Below are 20,044 nucleotides of genomic sequence, written 5' to 3'. Positions count from 1 at the left end.
TTGGAACTGGATGTCCCACTTACAGGGTCAAGTTTGAATTGAGGGCATAGATTTATTTTGCAGTGAAAACTATAATTGGATCTAATCGAATGACTTGATGGAAAACATACCATTTTCAGATCACAGCACACAAAGCACACTCTAATCATTCCCAAGCCTTCACCCTTGCTCTCTTTAGAAGACTGGTATTTATCCTTGAGACTTCAATTCAAAATCTTGGCTGTCAGGGCATTCGATGGAGCCCAGCCAGCGCTGCCCTTGAGGAAGTTGGAGCCGTGGCAGCAAGAAGCAGAGCCTCCAAATTCAGTGCACGAGCAGGAGACGTGCACTTTGCCACTAGACCGAATAGTGTAAGAAAAACGCTTTCAGCTGAAGCCAACCCCACAGACGCTCTTTGGACAGGCTGCAGGAGCTCTGGTGCAAAGAGTCCTTGCCTCCAATTTGTCAAAGTGGGACCCCAGGAAATCCCAGCCAAAGAAGTCTGGATGAATTTGCTATCTGCAGAATAGCAGATGGCAGAGAGAGGAGAAACAGCCCAGCAAACTAGAACTTTACAGACCTTACAAACTGGGGCCTTTGCAGGTCACAAAGGTTCTTCCACTCTTCCCTCCAATACTGAATGAATCTCCGAGTATCAGAGGGGTGGCAATAGTACAGGGCACCCTGGCAAAGTTGAAAACCACAAACACTCCTTATTTCCCCTGGGAACTGGTGCCACAGTGGAGATTCTGCAAGCTGAGGGTGTCTGAGACTGTTGGCGACAGCTTCACCATCCGTCAGAACCCGTGTCCCATTTGCAGAGACCTAGCCGTGCCCATCATGGCAAAGGGTAACTTATGCTCCTGAGCCTCTGGTGTCCGGCATTACAAGGATGGAGAGGCCTCACTGTCACAGCCAGGTCCTGGACCATCACAGGAAGAACACCCCAACTGGGAACACAAATGCCACCTTAGGATGAGCTGCAGAATCCAGGTGTCAGAATCAATGCTGGGCAGAGCCAGGAGGTGGATTCAGGGCCCAGTAGTAGGCACCAAGACCAGGGTACCAGCCCCTTCAAGTGGCCTCCCTTTCTAAATGTGGTCCAGGGGCATCCATCTCACGGCACAGGAAGGGAAGAGCTGGCAGGCTGACTGAGTACACATCTGCCCTTGTCACCAGGCCTGTCCTCTCCTGGGACAGCAGGGTATCAGAAACCATGTTCTTTGTTACTGTTTCTCTCAATCACTGAACTCGTGTACCCCTGGGCAGTGTTCCACTCCGGGGCCCTTTCCAGGTGGCCGAGGTCAAGACCACACCTCCATGAACAGTGGTGGGCTCTGCTCTCAGGACATTTCAGCTTGATTCTGGGCTACCAACCCCCAAACACGGGTTATCATCTCATTGAACTTGACCCTGGGCCAGTCTGGACACCTGCAGTCATCTGCTCCATTGTGGATCACACAAATTTTGCAGACTTGCTCTCTGGGCCAGGACCGGTCGGCCCCTGAAGACTGACCCAACCTTCTCCTTCCCCTTCGGGCTTTTTGCTGTCCCAACTCTCAATGCCCTATTCTCAGACAGAGCCTCAGAGCACATCACTGGAATGCACCATGTTCACCAGAAGCAGTGTATTCTCTCTCTCTCTATCCATGTATCTGAGGTGCGTATTTGTAAATGCCGTAAGTGTGACAGTGAAGAAGGGGGATGACCTAGGACAGCATCTCCCAAATGGTGCTCAGCGGAACACTCATTCTGAAGGATATTAAGAGGCAGGCAGAGGGGAAAATTTACACATGCTGCTTTGCTGCAGAATTTGTAAGCGACTTTATACTCTCCTCTTCCAAGAGAAGAACGTGGAACTTCCCAAATATATTGTGAAGTGATATTTTTCAAGAGATATATCCCAGGAGATACCCGAGTAACTGTAGCGATTCCAAAGTTGGCAAATGAGTGCGCAGAGGAGGACGGACCAAGGCATCCAGCCGTCAGTGGAGCGCACATCTGGGACTGGCCTGCCCAGCACGTAGATGTGTTTTGTTTGGCCCTGAAAGTCTGAATTGGTTGCCAAGATTTAAAATTTGGGAGGCCTAAATCTCTCAAATGGGGAGGGGACTGGATTCTGGATGGCAGGTGGGTCACAGCCCTTGATGAACCACCCATCCTCCCGGCTACAACATAAGGGCCGTCTCCACGTGGGGACCTTGTCCATCTTTTCGTCTTTCCAGCTCCTGTCCCATCCCAGACCCAGTGCCCACCGCAGTGCATCAGTACCGTTTGTATCCAAGGAGGGAACTGAAATCAGGTTTCGGGGGACAATCTCTGCGTCTGCTACCTGCTTTCTAGTTCCTATCTTTGTTTCTTGCATCTGAATATTTTTCAAATTCTAACTTTAAGACTATTCCTCCCATAAACAGAGTCTTTCCAAAACTGGAAATGTACCTGGTTGACAAACATATCGGGAAAGCTCAGCTTCAATGGGAATCAGAGAAAAAGAAATTAAAGCAATTAACACTTATAGCCTTTAAAAAAAAAACAAAAAACTGGGGAGACCTCACATAAAAATCTAGATTTCTGTCTTCTCTTCCAACGCCGGCCACACTGGGTCTGTAAACCCCTCAGGGCAACAACCGTAAGGAAGCTGTGGGGCTGCCCTCTTTAGAGAAAACTTGTGCTTTGCCCCATGCTGTGTGGCCTCTGAGTTTGTAACCCCTGCTTTCCACAGTAGGCACGGATTTTAAGTAATCCTGAAATTTATTGAAAGTCATGCATTTGGACATAAAGATGTGATACATCATGCTGAAGCCTCTGAGTAAGTTGAATTGGTCAATGGAGACAACTCTTGTTGAGAAAGAAAAACCTACAGATATTCCATGAAAACTCATGGGCAGAGAGTTGATCCCATTTCTGAGGCAAATAATGGAACAGCACAGACAGGACTGTGGAGTTCAGCGATCATCTTCAACTTCCTTTGACTCTAAAGCCCAAAAAAGGCAAGTTGATGTGCCATGAAAATTCATGGTGCTCTGGTCCCTAAACTAACTGTGTGATTTAGTCGATGGGTCCCACCCAATGGCTATTCAAGAGGCACTGAGCATGTGCACAGGTACCCAGTGGCTCCCACACCTGTGACAGGTAGGAGGCGTTATCTGCACAGATATAAGCAAAACTCGAGGCTCAGCAAAGTTAGGAGGACCCTCGAAGGCCAAGCAACTAGTTAGTGGTGGTGGGATTCCACATGGGTCGGTCAGGGCCCAGAGTCCCCTCCCTCCCCTCCACACTACTCTCAAATTCAGTGGCACCCCAGAGACGAGGGCAGAAAAACATGACCTGCTTGCTCCCTGTTTGGATAAAGCGTCAGGTTCCAAGACCCCGTGATTATCCTGGCTGTGGCTGCAGACAACAGTACCATACTTGAACAGAAATCAGCAAGATTTTACATCTGGTCAACACCAGCAAAATCCACTGGGACTTTTGTAGGAGCATCCCTGGGGCACTGAGGTAACGTGTCTGATTAGTTTCAGATGTAGAGCTCAGGGTGTGCAACCCCAATGCAAACCAACTGAGCAGATCTGAGGATTACCGTGAAGCTCCTTTCCTTTATGTTTAGGTGGACTCTGAAGGGAATGCCGTAGTTTTTCTCTGCAAACAGGCCAACCTCAGCTCAATGCACCCTGTTTGGGGCAGAGGCAAAACGGACCAATTGTCACCTTCTAATTTCCTGTCTAATAAAATATAAACTTGGTCTTGGAATTGTCCTTAAGATTGAAGAGCTGTACTTGAACATTATTAGAGGGTGTATACAACCACCTGGGGAAATGCTCCTGATAAACTGTTACAATTACATTAACCAGACAGAGACTTGTGTGTTCATTTAGGCAAAGCTGAAAAAAACATGAAAAATACAAAGGCATTCATTCATTTTGGTGATCAACTTACGCTTTTTTTAGAAAAAGAATCTACTTTATTTCTATTAACGTTTCTAAAACATTGTGTGACTGGTTCTTAAAATTATCTAAAAGGTAAGAAAAAGGAGATTATCACACTAAGTGAAGTAAGCCAGACAGAGAAAGATGAGTATCACATGATATCACTTATATGTGGAATCTAAAAGAAGAAAAAAGATACAAATAAACTTATTTCCAAAACAGAAAGAGACTCACAGACATAGAAGACAAACTTAGGTTTACCAAAGGGGAAAGGGAGGTGGGGGGGAGAGATAAATTAGGATGTTGGGATTAACATGTACAGACCACTGTGTATAAAATAGATAAACAACAAGGACTTACTGTATAGCACAGGGAACTCTACTCAATATTTTGTAATAACCTATAAGCGAAAAGAATCTGAAAAAGAATAGATATATGTATGAATGAATCACCGTGCTATACACCTGAAACTAACATGATATTGTAAATCAACTATACATCAACAGTAACAAAAAAAAGAAGGATGTGCTGCCAAGAATTAACCTGCCTTTCTAACTAAGAATGAAGAAAGGAATTATGACAGACTGGTTCTGGTGCAGAGACAGACTAACCAGTCTATGGAATGAGTGCAAGCAACAGACCGACGTGTATACGGAAACTGGACAGAGGACCAACATGGAACTAGGAACCAGTGGGAAAAATAGATCCCTTCTTGACACCACGCCCAAAAATAAACTCCAGGTAGACAAGAAGCCCAAATGTCAGAAAGCAACGCTAAAACTTTTACAAGAAATTCAGATAATCTTTAGTCCTTTGTGGCATGAGAAGGATCTCTCAAATATTCAAATATCATATACGTTCAGGAGAAAAAGGACAAATTCAACACTATTCAAATCAAAAAGCAATTTTCATACAACAAAATAAAACAGTTGAATTCAAGCCACTGTCTTAGAGGTTCTTTGTGTGTAAATAACTGTCTAAAGAGAAATTAACGATTAAAAAAAAAAGTAATGTCCCAATTTAAAAAAAAAGAAGGCTATGAAAAGACAATTCATAGAAGAGGAAACTGAATTGGTGATACACACATGACAAGATGCTCATCCTTACTGATCAGAGTATTGCATCTTAAAGCCACACGAAATGCCATTGGGCACCTGTATGACTACAACGCCCATTAATCCCCGTATCGGTGGACGTGGAGTGGCAGGCCACTATAGACGGGACGGCTGGAGGACGTGGACAAGAGATCACCATTTTGGAGAGCAATCTGCCAATATTCCGAAAAGTTGCAGGTGAGTTTTCTCCGAAGGTCTAATAATTTCTCTTCTCGAAAAGCTCTGTGTATAAATGGAGACCTATGTATGACGTGCTTATTGATTCCAGTGGTGAAAAACCAGAGCAACCCAAGTGTCCATTCATTAAGAAATGGATACATAAGTGAACTAAGAACACATACGTCATCAGGGATAAATCTTCAACACATGATGTTGAGTGGAAAACTACACTCAGAGTATGGTACCATCTATATAAAAGGTACAAACAAACAAGCCAATACTACGTATTATTTGTAAATACCTGCAGAGCTAGAAAGAGCATGAAGACAGAACTATGGAGAACAAGTCCCCAGTCAGGGGGCGGTGACCTCACAAGTATCGGTTGGGTCACCAGGACGAAAGACCTCCCTCCGTCCATGACTCACCTCAGATGCCAGTTCCCAGGGCCACTCCTCTCCCACGAGGGGCTCTTCTGGGGGCCCAGCTCTGGGGTCCCAGCCAGGTCCTGGTCACTGCAGTCTTCCTGGTCTGTGGCCCACTTGTCTTTGGATTTCGTGCTGTCGTGTTGGGAATCCAGGGACACGATGTCCGAGGGGGAACTCATCACTCCCGAGTCCTCTGTTGTGTCCTCTGAGGCAAAGCAGCTGCCAACAGACACAGTCTCCTCGGCCTCCGACGGCAGTGGTGGGACCCCGTCCACACCGCAGGGACCGCCAGGCCCCAGGGGCAGGCTCACTGGACGAGACACACAAGGGCAGGTCAGGCAACCCTCCAGTGAGTTCCCCACTGCCTGACTCATTTGAAATCTGGAATTTGGGGTGTGAGTGAGGACCCCTCAAACACACCACTTCCCTCTGGACACACTTTAACTTGGAAGGAGTTACGTGCATATGTGACTGAGAGCAACATTTTCCCTAAAAAAATCAGCATATTTTGAATTAACCTTTGGAATTGTTATACTGTATGTGACTACAAGCAAACAACATTAAAAAATTCAAACTAACGACATGGTGAATGCAATTGTTTCCAGTCTGACCCTTGGTTTAACAGAAGTTGTTTGAAAATGAGTTCTCTGGAGAAACTAGGGGTTTTCAAAATAGAAACAAACTTTGAAAAAACTCATCTTGTTCGGGAACTTCTAACTTCCCGGGGACCTGGACAATTTGGCCTTAAATATTAATGACGTCATTGTCAGCATCTGGCTTTCTCTTTATTTTTACATGTGAGAGTAAGATCTGGTTTAAATAAGAGGTGCTCGTAGAACAGAACCCGCAAGTAAAATGTAGAAGAATGAGAACAAAAGTGTTCTTGGGTGAGGTCGCTGTGCCCTGAGCACTGAATGTGGTTCAGGGCAGCAGACGGAATAAGATGCACCGAGTTGTAACTTACTGCGGAGGCCCGAGTTCATTCCCTCAGACTCTAATCGTGACGATGGGGCACTGCGGCCACGCGTCACATCTGTCCAGCTATTCCGAGGGACAGTAAGTGTTAGGAGAGTGTGGGCACCAATTTCCCCCTTACTGGGCTTTGAGGTTGAAAGCTCCATGCTTGGAGAAGAATCTCCCTAACATTGAGGTGGTAGGACAGGAATATAGAACTCTGGACCAGCCTCAGACCAGAGGTGTTTTTTTAAATTGAATGTAGATATAGATTTTAAATCTCAAGGCATAGGATCTAAGCACTGCTTATGGCCATCCAGGAAATAAGGACTGTGTTGTGCTGTAGTTTCAGTGTGTTTTGTTTGAAAAGCGTTCCTCCAATAAGTAAATCGCTGGATGCCTGAAATGAATAAAGGCTACACACATGCCGAGTGCAAACTCCACAGACTCATGCCCTGATAGACAAGTGACATCATAACACCATCAATACACACTCAACACTGTCAATATTTTAACTGGACAGCAGATTAGAGACACAGAGTTAACAAAACCAAAAGAGCACCGAGGAGAAAATTCCCGGAGCTGCTGGTTTCTTGGAGATCCCAAACAGTAAAATAAAAGGACAAGATCAAAAAAACAGAAACAAAGGAACCAGACATTTCACAAAAGAGCTCACAAATAAAGATCAGAAACAAGGGAGGAATTGTTTAGAGAAGCAAAGGCACAAGGCAATGTGTCTGAATGCAGTGAATGCTTCTGAACAATGACCTCTTTCTTCTAGCTTTCTTCCTGGCTTTTGTTGCAAGACTCTTAATTAGAGGGCAAATCCGGAGAAGAAACACTGCCTATGGATTAATACCACCCAAGCCTTTTCTGCCGTGGGTCTGCTGAGAAGCTGTCACACCTCGGATGTTGTGTGCTGGCTACTCTGTCCACACAGCCAGCGACTCTGCCGGCGATGTCACTCCTGGACGCTCCAGCCATCCAGAGAGGGCAGGAGGGAGGGAGGATGGAAGGATGCTCGGAGCACCGGGCAGGTCTGCCGGCTAGTAAGAGAGATGAGCTCCTGCTAAGGCTCAAGCCTCCTGCGAACCACTTCCCGAGAGTGCTGTCAAATCCGGCACGGATTTGAAGATGGGAATGGACATCCCCACGAGGCTCTGTACCTGGGTCAGTGTTAGTTTGTTCGTTTTCAGGCCGTTTCTGATTCTCTCCGCAGTCTGCGCTGTCAGCCTGAGACTCTTTTGCTTGGAATCAGACATCCCCATCTGCTCCCTTATTATCTTTTCTCTTTTCCACTGGTTCCTATTATTAACCTCATGAACTATAACATGTTTTGACAATTTCTGTTTAAGACGATGGAGCAGGAAACTGCTTTTTCTTTATTGATTCTAAACAGAAGCCTAAGACACAAAAGGAAAACTTGGAGCTGCTTGGCCTCGGGTCCTGTCCTGCAGATCCCTCTGTGCAGCCCACTTTCTAGCCTCACTCAGCCCCAGAGGGTTTCCACCAAGCCAGTGGTCCAGGGACCCAGCCTGAATCCCAGAGCCCGGTCCAATTTCTACTCAGAACTTTGAACAACCCTTTCCCCTTTCTGTAAAATAAGCATGACATCCCTTCTAGAATTCTATCCTTCTTTGAAATTCCAAATCCAAAGAGAGGATGTAAATATTTTTGACAGTTGACTGGTGACGAATTAGGAATCTTTTTTTTTTTTTTTTTTTTTTTTCCTGTACGCGGGCCTCTCACTGTTGTGGCCTCTACCGTTGCGGAGCACAGGCTCTGGACGCGCAGGCTCAGCGGCCATGGCTCACGGGCCTAGCCGCTCCGCAGCATATGGGATCTTCCCGGACCGGGGCACAAACCCCTATCCCCTGCATCGGCAGGCGGACTCTCAACCACTGCGCCACCAGGGAAGCCCAGGAATCTTAAAAGAAGAAAAGCATGGCCTTTTTTCCTCTCTGCTATTTTCCGTCACCCCTAAGAGTAAGTCGCTCTTTTTGAGTTGATTAATGCGTTGGCAAGTTTGCTCTTCTCTTAAGGAGTGAACAACCTTTTGGAACTGAAGAGTTATTATTGCGGGATTTTTGCAAATGTGGAAAAACACAATTTGTCTTTAGCAGATGCCAAATATAAATTCACGATTACATTCTCTTCCAGATAAACAGCCACAGAGCCCAAGTCCAGAATATTAACACTTCCATTGTTCTCCACCTGACTTACATAAGCCCATGGCTCAAACGCCATTACAGCTAAATGAGAGCAAAAATTCTCGAGCTCAGGCGTAAAGCAGAAAGAAGAAGAAAGTGCTAACTTAAGGCTACTAATTCTTCAGGTTGAACACAATCATTTCAGTTTGACATGAGTTCCATTGAGTTTTTCTTTTACAAAGTCACCAAAGAAAATTTCTAACACCAAATGTAAATATCTTCTGGGTATTTTGGTAATGGATTCATTTTTATTAGTTTATTAAATGCAAATGAAAGATCTTGTATGATATGATATTGTTTATTTGCTGGTCATTATGAAGGGAGATTTGTCAAGAGTCAGTTTCCCCAGGCTTATACGCCCAGAGAAAATGTCTCATCGAAAGACTAACCTCAAAAAAAAAAAAAAAAAAAAAAAAAAAAGCAAGCCATGAGGGGCTTCCCTGGTGGCGCAGTGGTTGAGAGTCCGCCTGCCGATGCAGGGGACACGGGTTCGTGCCCCTGTCCGGGAAGATCCCACATGCCGCGGAGTGGCTGCGCCCGTGAGCCGTGGCCACTGGGCCTGCGCGTCTGGAGCCTGTGCTCCGCAACGGGAGAGGCCACAACAGTGAGAGGCCCGCGTACCGCAAAAAAAAAAAAAAAAAAAAAAAAAAAAAAATTTAGAGAGCCTAGTAAGGTACTCTTGGCCTCACTCAATCTATATTTCTCCAAAGCCTGAACCATAACCCTAATCCTAGCATCCTAACGTGCCTGTTAGAGACACAGAGAAAATCCCAGTTTCACCCGTGTGAAGACAAGCCTGCTCTCCGCTTGCCATTCTTTGAAAACATATATAGAAAACAGCTGCTGCTTCTATCCATCTGCACTGCCCCCTCCCTGTTTGTGCTACGTGAGTTCCTCCTTCCGGGAACTAACCTAGTTCTCAACAGCTGGGCCAGTCTAACTGCCCCCTCACTACTCCTGGCCACAGGGCACGGATGTGAGATGTGGGTCATGGATGTGACCCAAACCTGGTCAGTTGATACCGTGGTCCAAAGATGGGCACGTGTCCTAAGGTGGACCAAGCAAGGCCTTTCTTGGGGCCTTCTGGCCAGAGATACTGGGCAGGCGGTCTCCTTGGGCTGAAATCCATGGAGTAGGAGGGGTCCTGGATAAATGACAGTCTTCTGGACCAGCGCGTGGAGAGGGCTTGTCCACAGACAGAGAAGAGCACAGACCTAAGACAGCGCTTGGGCTTGGGGACCCCACCATGTCCGTAATAAGGATTCATCTCTTAAAATTCCCAGGTATGTGAGCAAAAAAAAAAAAAGATCTCACAAAACCCATTCTTTTGTAACTCGTTCACTACATGTTTCTTGGAATTAGATAGTCTTGTCTTACAAATGTCTAAATTGCCCTGATTTCTGCATGAAGTACACACACACACAGAGTTTCATATTATGGTGTTTCCATGACAGGAACTTTTGTTTTAAAAAATATATTAAATGTGACAGCTGCAGATCATGTTTCCCTTTCCTGGATTTATCTTCCATTATTCAGATTACACATTTGAGTAATTCTATTTTCGGAATAATCTGGTTTAGGATCTAGTTTACTCTCTAAGCCCTCTTGTGTCTTCACAAGGTTGTCTGCATTTAATCCTTCACTATCAGTATGACTAAAATGAAGTCAGATTCAGATCAAAATCCTTCTTCCTCAAGATTGAATTCTCAGCACCACTGTTGTCTGGCATCCCGCCTCACAGATGAGAACCCAAACATTAGCATGATTCTTTCCAACTATAAATAACCTTATCTCTAGAAGCTAGTAAGGTTTTCCTCTTTACCCATGGATATCAAAAAATTCACCAAAATGTGTCTAATTTTGTACGTCTCTGAGGATATGTATTAATTTCCAAGAACTTTTGGAAGTTCTTTTTTTCATGTGTTTTTCAATGCTAGCTTGCTCTTGTTTTATGTATGTAATAATCTGTTAAAATTTTCTGAAGCAATAACAACAAGTATTTAAAGTTCTGCTCTATTGCCTAAATTAGCCCTACTTCCTTTGGAGCTAGTTCCTCTAATCAGTTTGTGGTCCTTCCTCCACACACTGAAAAAAAATTTTGTTCAGTGATTCTTGACTGTGCTAAATGATGGTGTCAGTAATGTCAGGAACTAGATTTCTTTTGTACACGTGACCATCACTGTTGGCCTTAGGAGAGAGCACAAAGCCTTACGGCAGGTTGGGCTGAGCAGATTCCCACAGGGAATCTGCAGAGAGGAAAGCTGCTTTCTGGGGAAGACTACACCTGGATGGGGCGGCCAGTTTCTCTCAGCAGCCACAATGCTGACTTCGGTTGACGGTTCTTAGACCCAGTTCCGCCATATTGAAACTGAAGTTTCATATTATTTTCATGCGCCTATTTTATTTAGCAAATAGCTAAAAGAATTCCTCCTCCACGCTGACGTCACGGTTTTAAGAGTAGCCTAAGATATTAGACCACTGGCTAACAACGATCAGATATACAGTTCAACGTCAATATTTGAAACCATATAATGGTAGCTGGGTTTTTGATATTCTGCAATGTCCAAACAACTCCTTATGTATCCAGTGTCCTCTGCAGTATGAAAATAATTATTCCTATTTTGCAAATTATAAAAGAAGTCCCAGCCAACGAATGATTTCATGTATCCCTGATAGTATGTGTTACAGAAACATACTTTGCCAGGCCCACAAACGGGACAGGTCTCTTCAGAATCACACAGAAACACATTCTAAGCAAAAGTCGAATCGAGGTTCTTGCACCAAGAAAATGTGAACTGAATCTCGCTGAGAACACCTACATTTAAATTTTTCTACACCAAAAGATTTTCTTCCATGTCCTATGGAACAAATCTCGGTTCCATTTGTCCAGAGATTTCAATATATTCTAAAATATTTTTGAGAGAAAGAGCCAGCCCTCTCTTACATATGTATTTCTGGGGCCTCACTCTGGGGATCGGGATAGTTTCCGTTGTCAGGAACAAAGCTGATGCTCCAGTTTACTTCATCAAAATAGAAACCCTGGCTCCAGGTTGTCTAGCATATTAAAGCATGGGAACTGTGTTTAATCAACAGCTCAGCAAAGGTGACATTCAGGGACTTGCGAAGTTACTAAACTGAATGAACTATGATTCAGGTCCGGCATGAAGTACAGGTGAGCCACCTGCCTTCCGAGACAGGCAATCCAGGAAAAATATCGTCTGTTTCTCTGCTAGATTCTCTCAAGTCCTATCCCTTTATCATTAGAACTCTAGAGAACAAAGTATGTGGCCCACTTTCACTTAGTTTTCTGTAATGCACTGTTCAGCCATTGCTACTGACTTAAAATGACCAAATGAAGAACATTTTTGTATCTTATGTAGAACGGCTGTCGGAGATATTATCTATCATAGTACTCAATGTCTTTGATAGAAGCATCCACTTTAATTTGTCCTAAAATTTAGATCTTCCTTCCCCCCCACTTTTGATGAAATGAATGCCTGCTATTTGGCTGAGTGTCTACCCACCTCGCTTTTTTGCCTTGGTGCCCAGGAAGGTCAGAAACATAGTTAGTCTTTATTAGGACCTTTGCATGGGTTCTACCCCACACATCCTGCTCTTCCCATCACATATATCTCTAAGCTCTCTTGGTGTTTATTCTTAACCACTTTAGGAAATAAGGATTTTTAAAATAGCATATATATATATATATATATATATATATATATATATATATACACACACACACACGTACATATGTATATATATGTTATACACATAATTATATAATATAAAATAGACAATATCTTTTTATTATTTTGAGTTATTTAAAATAAGAAGTATTGGGGAGGTGGCCAAGATGCTGGACTACAAAGACCCTGAGTTCACCTCTCTCCACAGGCACACCAAAATTGCAGTTACCTACAGAGCAAGCATTTGTGAGAACAACCTGCAGACTAGCAGAAAAAATTTTCCACACCTAAAGATACAAAGAAGGCACCACAGTGAGATGGGCAGGAGGCGTGGAGATGTAGTAAAGTCAGAACCCACACCCCTGGGCTGGCGACTCACAAATGGGAAGAATATCACAGCTCAAAGATGGCGGGGTCCGAGCCCCATACTGGGCTCCCCAGCCCAGGGGTCCTGCACCCACACAACCACCAGAATGTCTGGCTCGGTTAAGACGGCTTGCCCAGTGACCCCCCTCCCCAAGGAGTTTCTGATTCAGTGGTTCGGGCTTGGGGCTGAGAACAGCATTTCTCACATGTTCCCAGGTGATGCTGAAGCCACCGGTATAGGTCTACACTGGGGGAACCCCTTCCCTGAACACCTCGCCAGGGCTGCCCGGCCAGCTGAGGGCAATCTGCACTCAAGCCTGTGTATCACCCCACCCTCCTCAGACCAAAACCCCTTCATTGCTTTGCTCCAAAGACAGCGGCTTCTCCAACAAGGGCCCTGGAGTTACTGAACAGACCACTTTTCAAAACAGACATTCAGTCCCTGCATTCTGAGTGTCCTTCTCTTCCTAAACTGTTAGACTCTACTTTCTGTCTCAATGCCCCTCCTGTGTCTCCCGTTTCGTGGGAAGGCACCACACGATACCCTCAGCAGAGTTAAACGTGACATTTTCCTCAAGACAGTAGAGCAAACATAACTACTTGTGGAAACTGTATTAGAACAGTTTCAGAAAGGCAGAGTGAGGAAGTGACACAAAACATCCCAAATGCTTGTCAAATACGCCCAAGACGAGAAGGAAAGGGCTAACTCTGGGGGCGGGGGAGCAGGCAGGACTCCCGGTGTCCTGCTTCGAGGCAGGAGGCATCTCACACTCAGAGCACACGAGATGGGGTCTGGAGATGCTGGGGAACACAGACGCAAGGCAGCAACGAGACCCACAGGTCGCTGTGTCCAAAGGCTGTCACAGAGCTAGTGGGAGGCACCTCCAAAAGTCACCTGGGGAGCAGAGACCCTCGCAATGATGGAGCAAAAGTCTGAGTCTACAGGGCTGTGGTCCCTGCATCTGCACGTCGTCCCCACGCCTCAGCCCTGCCAGCTTAGCCAGACGATGCAGTTATTTTTGCCTCATTAACTATTTGTATAAGTTGCCTGATGTTTGGGACCGATTGAATAGCATAGATGTGAAGATGGTGTCTTCAAAATGTCACCTGGGTCTGGACTAATGTAGCAAACGTATTTTTATTTATTTATTAATTATTTTTAGTTTTATTTATTATTGAAGTATAGTTGATTTACAGGGTTGTGTTAGTTTCAGGTGTACAGCGAAGTCATTCAGTTATACATATGTGTACACGTATATATGTATATATATATATTCTTTTTCATATTATTTTCCATTATGGCTTAATGTAGGGTACTGAGTACAGGTCCCTGTGCTGTATAGCAGGCCTCTCTTGATTATCTGTTTTAGATACCGTAGGGTGTATCTGTTAATCCCATATGCCTAACTTATCCCTTACCCTCACCCTTCCTTTTTGGTAACCATAAGTTTGTTTTCCGTGATGGTGAGTCTGTTTCTGTTTTGTAAATATGTTCATTTGTATCATTTGTTTTCAGATTCCACCTATAAGTGATACCATATGATACTTGTTTTTCTCTTTCTTCACTTAGCATGAGAGTCTCTAGGTCCATCCACGTTGCTGCAAATGGTATTATTTCATTCTTTTTAATGGCTGAGTAATATTCCATTGTACGTAAGTACCACATCTTCTTTATCCATTCATCTGTCGATGGACATTTAGGTTGCTTCCATGTCCTGGCTTTTGTCAATAGCGCTGCAATAAACCTTGTGGTGCACGTATCTTTTTGAATTGTGGTTTTCTGCAGATATACACCCCGGAGTGGGATTGCTGGATCATACGGTAGCTCTATTTTTAGTTTACTAAGGAACCTCCATACTGTTCTCCGTAGTGGCTGTACCAACATTTTTAAATATTGAAGAGACTCTGATAGGTTCTGGTTTCAAGATACATTCTGTATACACACTTTAGAAACCATAAAGTGCTAATACGCCAGCAAAAGTGAGTAAGGAAAAGCTGAGTGACTAGTAACGATGCTGGTGTGCCGTGCTCCTCTGGACACTTACGCACACATGGAGCAGAATCGCTACCTCAAAGCCACTCAGACTCAGTACAGAGCAGTGAGCATACAGATGACGACAAGTGACACGGTGATTTCCCCCCGAGCCTCCTCGCCAGAGTCCCGCCTGCCTTGGAAATGGCGTCTTCTTGTAACAAAAGTGAGATCAGCGTCAGAGCCCGTCATTTTAGGAAACCTGTACAGAATTGTTTCCAGCCTTGTCCACAGCCAACAGACCACGGCCGGTAAATGAAACCTTTCACACGCAGACCACCTGTCTAACTCACAATTACAGTGGCCCCCAAATAATTTGGCTTTATGGGCCAGAAAGCATTGGCCTCAGCAAAACCTGCCAGTACCCAGAATAACCTCCTAGGAGATGCTGGGCTCCAGCCTCAGTTTTCCTCACCTGCCCCAGAGTCCAAGCTGGGGGCTGCCCCCTGGGAAATAAAGCACCTCATCTCCACTCCCACCTCCACACCCTTCTCTTCCACCCCACTTGGTCTTGGAGACGTCCCCCCAACAGCTGCACTTTATCTGAGTTTTTCTATTAGGATTCTTTTGAGTTTTAAAATAAAGTTTATTTTCTTTTTCTTTAGTATAGCAAGTCCGGAAAACACAGGCAATGGTTAGGAAGTAATCACTCATCCCCAGGGTTCCTCGTCTTTATTTTTTAGAAGCTTTTAGGATAAATGTATAACAAAACTTCTTAGATACGGGAAGAGAATGAGATGCACACTCCACTATCACGTTTGTGTTCTCAGCTTGTGCTAGCACAATTTTTCTCCTCTATCTTTGTACCAGTTTAAACAATTGGGGGCTGATTCAACCGTGGCCTTGAGAAGATTAGTCCCTACAGGCGTTGACTTTCTCACATGGAAACAGGGCTGAGCACCATCGTCCCTTATGCAAGGAGCCACCAGGAGACTGCACGCAGGTCAAGTCTGAGGACAGGCCTGGCACACACGCAAGCCTCAGCAGATGTAGCTCTTATGATGACGCTGTGTTATTTTGACCCGTCGTCAGTCTCCAGGCAGATGTAATCATTCATGGGCGTGGTCTCTCCAAAGCTGGCAGGTCTAAGAACAGCCTCCATCGCATGGGGGTTTCAGCAAGTACAGCCTGAAGACTTTCCCCAAGGATGGCATGTCTCCCAGCCCCAGGCCCAGATGTGCAGGAGGAAGGAGGGGGTCCCTGACAAGGGGGCTCCCAGAAGGGACACCCAGGAAGCAGAGGATGTGGAAATTATTTGCGGATCAAAAAGGCTGCTGGGGGTGGAGAGGTGGCAGGACTGGGGCGGGGGGGTCTCTGATCCAGCCAAATGGTCCCCAGGTGCCCCTGCATGAGGCTCAGTGGCACCAGCTGTCTGGGGTCCCCATTTGGAACTTCTCTCTTCTCTGAGTGATGTGACCATGGGGACAGCCCACCCTTGGTGTCTCGGTCCCTAAGTGGAGGGCAGGACACCGGCCCTTCCAGCTGACAGGTGAAGGCGTTCCTGAGATTCTAGCAGGAAATTTCAGCATGTCTGAGCTGACAATCTAACATCCCCTTTGGCCCGTTTCCCTCCTCATTGGTTCACTGGTTTCCTGACGACAGGATTCCCTAAGGTGTCAAACAGACCCTCCTCAGTGCATTTTCCAGGCTGACCCTCTCTGGGGTTGGTGAAAAGTGGAGAGCTAATTCTTTTCCCTGTAAGGCGCAAGTTCTTCCAGCTTTTTAAATCCCTCCAGACCGGGTGACTCCGTTCTGCTGGTTCCGGGCACATATTAGGTGATCAGTACGTGCGTTTTCATTCTGAACTGCTGTTTTCCACTAGGCTAAGACAGACACGTTTACATTATAGCTTGAAGGATCTATGTTCCATCAGGGCTAAACAGAAAAGAGGACTGAAATAGTCCTGATTTTATAAAAATCTTCATTACTTTTCACATGCTTTGAAATTGTTCTGAAAAGTAAAACACACATTTAGCAACTGCCTAATCCATTACTTTAAGTCTGTACAAGTAGCTTTCCCAGTGAGCAGCTCTGCTGGATGGATACAACTGCACCAGCACAGCCAGTGTAGATGTCTGGTGCAGCTCGCCCTGATTGTCTTTCTGCTTGAGTGCCCCTGAGAAGGGGTGGGCAGATGAATGCAGGGACGCTGGTGTGAAGGCTGCCTCTCTGATGCCTCCGTGAGCCCTCGCTTTGGAATTCTGAGGCACAGAGAAACCGAGGGGCAAAGGCTTAAGTCAGAGCCCTGGTGTCCAGGCCCCGGGGCTGCCTGCCGAGACTCAGAGGGAGGCTTCCGGTTAGCACAGTGGTTACTGCAGCACCGTCACAGCTGGTGGCACTTGGGCCACCGTTCCAAGAGCCTCCACTCAGCTAGGCCAGTGTGAGAGCGGCTCAAGTGAACCCAGAGGACACCACAGACTGTTTACTCCTGGGTTTCATCACCACATGGACACATGATCGTTCGCCTGTCAGCTTCAGGCACAGCTCAGCATGTCCTGGGAGGCAGCCCTGAGCCTGGCCGGCACCGGGGCCTCCGTCCTGGGGAGGTGGGGCTGTGGTGTCGTGGCTCGGCCATCCTGAGGGGCCCAGGCCCAGCCTTACCTCCTAGGGAGCCCTGCATGCCAGGGGAGAGCTGTGGGCACACGCGGAAGTAACCCCAATGCTGTTCTCACCCACCCCCGTCTGCCCAGGCTGTGAGTCACCCAGCAGCTGTTTAAAGACAAGTGGAGAGGACGTGCCCACCTGCAGAGCCCCCTGACCGGGCAGGGCACTTCACCCACGAGCTGTGAAAGGGCACACTGTAAGAAGCCTCTTCATTAAACTTCAAAGCTTTTGCACAGCAAAGGAAACCACTGACAAAATGAAAAGACAACCTACTGAACGGGAGAAGGTATTTGCGAATGATATGACCAATGAGGGATTAATATCCAACATGTATAAACAGCTCATACAACTCAATGTCAGAAAAACCAAACAACCTGATTAAAAAATGGGCAGAAAAACCGAATAGACATTTTTCCAAAGAGGAAATGTAGCTGGCCAATAGGCACATGAAAAGATGCTCAACATCGCTAAATCATCAGAGAAATGCAAATGAAAACCACAACGAGACATCACCTCACACCGGTCAGGATGGCCATCATCAAAAAGAACACAAATAACAAACGCTGGCAAGGATGTGGGGAAAAGGAAACCTTCATACACTGTTGGTGGGAATGTAAATTGGTGCAGCCACTGTGGAAAACAGTACGGCGGTTTCTCAAAAAGCTAAAAATAGAACTACCATATGACCCAGCAATTTCACTCCTGGGTATATATCTGAAAGAAACAGAAACACTAATTTGAAAAGATGCATGCACCCAATATTCATAGCAGCACTATTCACAATAGCCAAGACATGGAGACAACCTAAGTGTCCATCAACAGGGGAATGGGTAAAAAAAGATGCGGTACAGAGATACAATGGAATACCACACAGCCATAAAAAAGAATGAACTTTTGCCATTTGCAGCAACATGGATGGATTTGGAGGGCATTATGCTTAGTGAAATAAGTCAGACAGAGAAAGACAAATACTGTATGATATCATTTATAAGTGAAATCTAAAAAGTACAACAAACTAGTGAATATAACATAAGAGAAGCAGACTCACAGATGTAGAGAACAAACTAGTGGTTACCAGTGGGGAGAGGGGAGGGGCAGGATAGGGGTGGGGAGACCAGACTACTGGGTGTAAGACAGGCTACAAGGATGTGTTGTACAACATGGGGAATATAGCCAATATTTTGTAATAACTGTAAATGGAAAGTAACCTTTAAAAATTGTACAAAAATAAAAAAGTAAAAAGTGAGAAACATAAGTCTCTTCAAAGACAGTTTGTATAGTCATTTAATAGCCTAAGACAAAGGAGGACGAGAGAAACAGCCCTGCATCATTTGTGTGAGCATATGAAGAAGAAAATCAAACACCTCATTTGAGGTTTATGTGACAACAGAATCTTTACATTTTTCTAATTTTTAAAACCGAGGGCTTAAGTTACTTCATCTCTCCAGTTTGACACAAACTGACATGTCTACAAGGGCCAAGGGACATCTGTGAGAGATGGAGTGAGGCCAGGCGTGGGAGGCAGGGCACAGGGGACAGTCTATGTCCCTCTAAAATGGGCATCTACCGCTGAGTCTGACAGTTTCTTTCACGATGAACACTGGTGCCGCCGCCTCTAATTTTTCTGGAAAAGCAGAAATCAAGATTTTAAGGCACAATCTCCCGCATTTAAATGCTGGCCACTTCTTCCCTAATAGCTAAAATTTGTGGAGAGCTGGCCATCGCTCTAAATGCTTTATAGGTACTCACATGTATAATTCTCAAAACCAACTTTGCTATCGAAACAGAGAAACTCAGGCAAAGAGAAATGGATAAGTGGCCCGAGGTCACCGGCTCTGTTCTGCGCTCCTAAGCCCAGTGCTTGACTTTAGGGGACAAGGTCGGATTTCCTCTACATCCAGGTTTCCTGGGAGATGACTCCTGACCATCCAGTCAAACTTGGTGACGCAATCCTCCTTGCTGGTCATTGGTCTGTGCCTTCTAGCTGCAGCCAATGGGTGCGTGGCTCTCCCCGGGCCACAGTGATTGGTTCAGAACTGTCACGTGACTGAGTGTGGGTTAAGAGCCTGCCCAACCTCTAGACTTGCAGGAACCTATACATTTCCTTGTGGATTACACAAGCTTGAGTCGCTTGGCCTGCAAGGCAAAGCATACTAAATGAGTCACCAACAATGCCCTTCTGGGATTACATCCAAAAGAACAGAAAGCAGGACCTCAAAGTGATCTGTGCACTGCAGCAGCACTCATAGTAGCCAAGAGGTAGAAGCAACACAGACGCCTATTGACAGATGAATGGATAAACAAAATATGGTATACACGTATAATGGAATATTATCCAGCCTTATGAAAGGGGAAGGGAATCCTGTTGCGTGCTACAAAGTGGATGAACCTTGAGGACATTTTGCTAAATGAAATAAGTCAGTCACAAAACGACAAATAGTGTATGATTCTGCTTATATATATTCCTAGAGTAGTCAAATTCATAGAGATAGAAAGTAGAATGGTGGGTGCCAGGAGCTGGGGGAGGGGGCAGGGGGAGCTGACGTGGAATGGGTATAGTTTTGGATTCGCATGACGATGAAGTT

At 45.5% G+C, this 20,044-nt stretch overlaps 1 protein-coding gene across 18 annotated transcripts in view; it reads right to left on the bottom strand.

Moving 5' to 3' along the window:
• The window catches only part of COBL (cordon-bleu WH2 repeat protein), a 260,115-nt gene that overhangs the window by 22,520 nt on the left and 217,551 nt on the right, over positions 1-20,044 (bottom strand). For all 18 annotated transcript variants that reach the window (XM_032643490.1, XM_032643497.1, XM_032643495.1 and 15 more), the window contains one exon: positions 5,605-5,914. In XM_032643490.1, the coding sequence (XP_032499381.1) occupies positions 5,605-5,914 (310 nt within the window). The remainder of the gene's footprint in view (positions 1-5,604; positions 5,915-20,044) is intronic.

The sequence above is a fragment of the Phocoena sinus genome, chromosome 9 (assembly GCF_008692025.1).
Source record: "Phocoena sinus isolate mPhoSin1 chromosome 9, mPhoSin1.pri, whole genome shotgun sequence".
Classification (NCBI taxonomy): domain Eukaryota; kingdom Metazoa; phylum Chordata; class Mammalia; order Artiodactyla; family Phocoenidae; genus Phocoena; species Phocoena sinus.
The sequence above is the reverse complement of the archived record's forward strand: the minus strand, read 5'-3'. Positions and strand labels throughout refer to the sequence as shown.